At 45.0% G+C, this 6,000-nt stretch overlaps 1 protein-coding gene across 1 annotated transcript in view; it reads left to right on the top strand.

Annotated features, from left to right (window-relative positions):
- ptprga (protein tyrosine phosphatase receptor type Ga) overlaps nucleotides 1-6,000 on the top strand; it is a gene marked incomplete at its 5' end in the record, with an annotated part of 60,152 nt that overhangs the window by 13,663 nt on the left and 40,489 nt on the right. Inside the window, one exon of the mRNA XM_083667624.1 lies at nucleotides 946-1,041. Coding sequence (XP_083523750.1) covers nucleotides 946-1,041 — 96 coding nt within the window. The remainder of the gene's footprint in view (nucleotides 1-945; nucleotides 1,042-6,000) is intronic.

Below are 6,000 nucleotides of genomic sequence, written 5' to 3'. Positions count from 1 at the left end.
AGAGAGGGTGTGTGTGTGTGTGTGTGTGTGTGTGTGTGTGTGTGGGACATGCACAGATACATGTAAGGGCAAGGAGGGGGGGAGACACCATCCAGGAGGGCATTTTGTGAGTGGCAGGGAAAAGGGGCAGGGTTTTTGCCCCCTTTCACTCCACCCTTGTGCACATCCCTCCATTTTTGTTATTCATCCTTCGTGAGAAATGCTTACGAGCATATACATTTTCCTCCACATGCAGCCTCACCACCCACACACACATACAAACTCCCTCTCTTCATCCCGACTCATGTTTGAAAGTGATGATCCTATCCTAATCACATGCTCGCACACACACACGCACACACACACACACACACACAGAGCTCGTAGTGATTATGATGTAGTGTGTAGCTGTGTGTTTCTGTGGCATGTTTCAGAGGGATGATTCCATCCTAAACACATTAGGTGACGCTGAGTATTCTGTCTTCCTGATTGAAGACCTTTGAGATTCCAGAGTGGGACACAGGGTACATCTTTAATCCTACCCACGGAATGTCTCACTGTGTGTGTGCGTACATGCGTCAACATGCATGCATGCGTCACTTTATGGATCAATGTGTGCTCTGAGAACAGCAGTACTGATCATTGTGTAAAACTATAGGACTCTTTGAATCACCAGCCGTATCAAACCTCGACCGGCTTGCCAGACGTATGTAAACAGTATTGATTGAACCTCTCCAAATTTTATTGCAGCATTCAGAGAAAGGGAAACCACAAAGAAAATGGATTTTTTTTAATAAAAATGGAGAATTGTACACACTCCCATGCGTATGTATAAATGATGCAATTTGGAGATACAAGCTGTTCTTTGAGAGAAGTTGAAGTTTGCACAGATGGATGCCTAACGGCTAACGCTCTATCCACCTTCCCCCCCCCCCCCCCCCCTCTCTTTCTCTCTCTCTCTCACAGATGCAGATCTACATGTATAACTCAGATGACTTCGACAGTCTGGGCGCAGCCATAAGGGAGAAGCGCATCATAGCGGCGATGGTGGTGTTCTTTCAGGTGAGAAGGCACATCTCTCCTCCTCCTATCCCCTCCCCTGGTCTCACAGCTCAACATTTCTCAAACATCTCACACAGAAGAATGCTTTCTCTGTACTGTGGTACAATAGCATTCTTTCCTGCACGGAACAACACACACAGTGACTCACAGTCGATCAATCCGCATCATAAAAGTAATTTTGAGTGTGTGTGTGTGTGTGTGTGTGTGTGTGTGTGTGTGTGTGTGTGTGTGTGTGACAACTCTGGCCTGTGTTTCTAACACAACAAAACTTGGCTGTGTATGAGTGCCTGCAAGCATGTATGTGAGAGAAAGTCAGAGAAAAGGCAAAAGCACTGTGGGTCCGTCTATGTATAGAGGTGTAATTGTGCGGGGGTGTTCTGTCTTAAGTGGAGATAAAGCGCTGGCTCTGACTCCTCTCATGGTCCAGGAGAGTCTACAGTGGGTGGGATGGGATCGTTGTCATCTCTATCACTCTGAATTGGCAGGATTAAAAGTTCATTTGATGCCATTGATTGCGTAAGTGGTCTTTTACTTGGCCCATTACCTCTCTGTTAATACCCTCCCACACACACTCTCTCTCTCACACAGACACACACAGACTCACACACACACACATATGTTTGCATAGTCCCCCAGTCCGCTTTTGTCCAGAATGGCCATTCTTTATGTCTACTGAATCACAATGACTCTCTCAGGCCCCATCTCTCTCTCTCTCTCTCTCTCTCTCCCTCTGTTTGCCCTTCTAACTCTCATCCCTCCCTCTCTTTCTTCCTGATCTCTCCCCCCCACCCCCCTCCTCTCTCTCCCTCTCTCCTACAATACCAAGTGCAGCAAGCACACAGTCCTTGTTCCACCTACATTCTGGTATTGCATAGCGCCAGACCTCAAAGACAAAACTGAACCTTCACCTCAATAACTATATTGAGCATTGCACATGGATCTCCAGAGATTCCCGCTATGTGTTTGTTCACACACACACACACACACACACACACACACACACACACACACACACACACACCGTCAGCCTCCAAACTGATTGTCAGAGAGCCAGTATTGTCGATAACTGGGAAACGGATGTATCCCCCGGGGGTGGTTTATCGTGAAGAGGTATCCTGTTTTAAAGTGAGGTCTCCCTCTATAGCAATGACCTTAAAGCTCTCCTCTCCCCAGTCTGCCAAGTTACACATCCCCACTAGGCTCATTATGCACAACACCAGGAAAAACCTACCTACGTTGCAAGCTACTGCGCGTGTGTGTGTGTGTGTGTGTGTGTGTGTGTGTGCGCGTGCGTGCTTGCGTACGTGCGTGTGCTCGCGCATGAGAGTTGGGCTGTGCAGTAGCTACTGTTTGTGCTATTTATCCCTGTCTGAATGCATGATCTGTGTGTTTATATATCTCTCTCCCTCTGTGTGTGTTTATATCTCTCTCTGCATGCGTACATCAATGATTGGATTGCTCCCATCTCTCTGTGGCATGTATTAATTAAATCATGTTGGTTGCCATACAGGACAAATTGGCCCTATCAGCCAGAGCGAGCTCTGGGGGCCGCGACGCCCACAGCTTTTTACGGCCCACCCTCGCACCGCACCCGGCCCCCTGATTGAAATAGATTGTGGTAGTAACATCTATCATTACAGCTTTATTGGCTTATTTACAGTCGACATGGTCCGTGATTCACCATGCAAGCACTCGGCTTATTCAGATGCATATGCATCAGGGCTGATGGCAAGGAGTGATTCTGTATAGCACAGCATCGGTCACAGAGGTTTTCCACTTACAGGAGGATTCATAAGGTATTTTTTGTCCTTTCAGAGTGAATTGACAGCTTTGGCTGTGTGCAAAAAAAAAAAAAAGACTATAAAATGCATCAGGCGATGTCTTTGATTGGGAGAGGGAAAGTGTCTTCAACGTGGAAAGGTTTTCTGACATTATAAAAAAATTAAAAAAGGTTTTATTCTAATTTTTCTTCTGCCCAGCTACTTTTCTTTACTCTCTGCATCCATTAGCTCCCAATGATGGTAATTAGCTGGTATATGACAACAGTGCTAACCTCCCACAGTGGTGCTTCCAATCCAGCAGAACTACTCAAGGATAAATTAGTTGCAGCATTTATACAGAGCAACAGAATTAATTAGATATAATTTGCTCTAGCTGGTTAAAGTAAGTATGCAGGCTCAGTATGGGTCACATGGTGTTCATACGGTAGATTTTTTGCGCTCCAGTGTTGTTAATGAACAGGACGGCGTACCCACTTTGTCTCTCCTTCCTCTCTCTGTCATCGGTTGCCCTAGTTACAATACGACATCCTTCAGTTGAACAAATCGCCTGCCACCAATGTCACCATCCTCCCGAAAAAAAAACAGACGAGGCACATATAAACTAAAATCACAACCAATATCTTTGTCTTTCTACATTAGCCGTGATCCTACCTTTTCTTAATTGGTCACTGATGCTATTTTTGTATTTGTGTCTGTGAAGAGATACAAGCGAGGTCCAAAAGTCATAAGCACACTTGCGAAAAAATCGACACGGCCATCGTTTTACCTCTCAAATATTTTGAAGGACGAGCGCAGGTGTTCTTATCGCCGGCGTTGCACTCTGACATTACAGAGACATCATCGTTTGTTGAGCACCATTCACAGCCCCCCTCCGTCCACCTTCCCCGCAATTGCCTACACTGCAATTAGTGCCTCGGGGGTACAATGAGCTAAGAGCCTTCTTAAAAGTACAGCAGACTTATACTGTAGCCTTTATTCTTTATTCTCGAGTCTATTGATTCTTGTGAGAGTAAGGTGAGCCAGAGAGAGAGAGAGGGAGGGAGGGGGGGAGAGGGGGGGGGGGGGGGCTGTAGAAGATAGATGATAGTAAAGTGAAGCCAGAGAATAAATAGCAGGGATCTTGGATGGATGATGGCAAGTTGAGGGGACGTCACATGGTGCCGTGCTACTTATTTTTGCTTTGTCACTGCGGTTAGTCTCTGGCCTTCCATACCGGCTAAAGCAGTACGTCTGGATATAATGGATCCAGTTTTTGAGGACTTCGAGCAGGGAGAAAAAAATCTCTACACACAGGCACCTCTACCGACAAATCACAAGTTTGGGTCGGTGGGTGGCTCAGAATGAAGGTGGAAATTGGGCTGTCTATAAATCGAAATAAATCTATATAGCTAATTCAGGCGGCTAACATCAGCAAGCATCTAGAAGCAACTCTTTTTTTTTTTTGAGATGTTGACTATATCTATATCTTGACTATATCTCTTTCTCTTTCTATTCATTTTCTAAATATGTATTACGTTTATTTGACAGGGACAATGTACAACAAAAACTAAAAAACTAGATCTCCGAGAATTAGAACTGATGCATTGTACCAAATATAGCTATGAGCTCATTTTCATCTGCAGTCTCTGGGCAGGTAAACTCTGGGCAGGTACGCTTTCTATAGTTTCTCTCTTTTTTCTCTTTGTCTTCCCTCCTCTTTCTCTTGCTATATAATAATAATAGTAGAATAATAATAATGATATATGTAATTTAGCTGGCGCTTTTATCCGAAGCGACTTACATTGCAGTGAACTTACAGTTCCAGCGGGAACTCTTGCTCATTCTATTTCTTTATAGACTCCCCTTCTCTCCGCCTCCCTCTCTATATCTCTAGGTATGCAGATAGGGCACTGGGCTCTGCTCTTAGATAAACTCCATTGCTGCTGTGTTCTGCCACCCGCACACCCCTCCAAACAATGCCCACGCTCTCTCTCTCTTTCTCTCTCTCTCTTTCTCTCTCTCTCTCTCTCTCTCTCTCTCTCTCTTTCTCTCTCTCTCTCTCTCTCTCTCTCTCTCTCTTTCTCTCTCTCTCTCTCTCTCTCTCTCTCTCTCTTTCTCTCTCTCTCTCTCTCAAGTCCTAGAACAGAGGGACAGTAGGGGAGAAGGGACAAGACTGTGGGCGATTTACGATACCCCTCATGGCGAGCAGGAGCAACGGGTTGAGAGGAAGGTCGTGCGGGGGGGTGAGGAACTATCAGACAGGGGACTAAACAGGGCTTCTTACAGAAGAGGCCTGGGCTTAGGCAGTCACTGAGGAACAGAGAGGGGCGATGGTTGGGTTAGGAGGGAAGGAACTGGGCCTTAGTGGGGGAGTGTTATGGGCTGCTGGAGGGCACTTGACCTCCTTGTCAACCATCCTCGGCCACTTGAATACACTGTCTAGTGAGTTTGAACCTGGTTCATTCATCTGTGGTCTCTTTACTGATAATGTTTTAAAGAGGCATCTGGGTGTCTTCTTAGTCTCCTATCCTCCTTGATTACCATGTTAATTCGGTTGCTAATGTGTTGCTCTCACCAATCAGGACGTCTCACACACACACACACACACACACACACACACACACACACACACAGTAGATGGAGGCTGCGACATCTTCACCTTTGCATCTGCCTCCTTTACCTATCATCACCCTATTGAGTGCCTTGCATGTCGTGAAAATCTCTCAATTTCTAGCACTCCGTCTGCCTTGCTAATGACAGTGATTTTCTCCCTACTTTACTTGCAGCTCTCACATGTGGCATTCAAACATCATGCCCTCACCTTTAATTTTGGACTGGTTTTAAAGACTACTCTGATCAGGATGTTTTCTAGACACACACGGCTAGAGGTGTTTAAAGGTGGCGACCTAGATTTTCGGAGTGGTTTAACTGTTATTTTCTTGTGTTTCATCAGGTATTTACAGTGCATTCGGAAAGTGTTTTTTATTTTTAATAAAAAAAATGTTTTTAATAAAAAATAACATTTCTAAAAACCTGTTTTGGCTTTATCATTATGGGGTATTGTGTGTAGATTGATGAAGGGAAACAAATAATTTAATCCATTTTAAAATAAGGCTGTAACATTACAAAATGTGGAAAAAGTGAAGGGGTCTGAATACTTTCCCAATGCACTGTAAATATGTGCTCAACTCTGTACTGT

Source organism: Argentina silus (assembly GCF_951799395.1).
Source record: "Argentina silus genome assembly, chromosome: 4".
Classification (NCBI taxonomy): Eukaryota; Metazoa; Chordata; class Actinopteri; order Argentiniformes; family Argentinidae; genus Argentina; species Argentina silus.
This window is presented reverse-complemented; position numbering and strand designations above follow the sequence as displayed.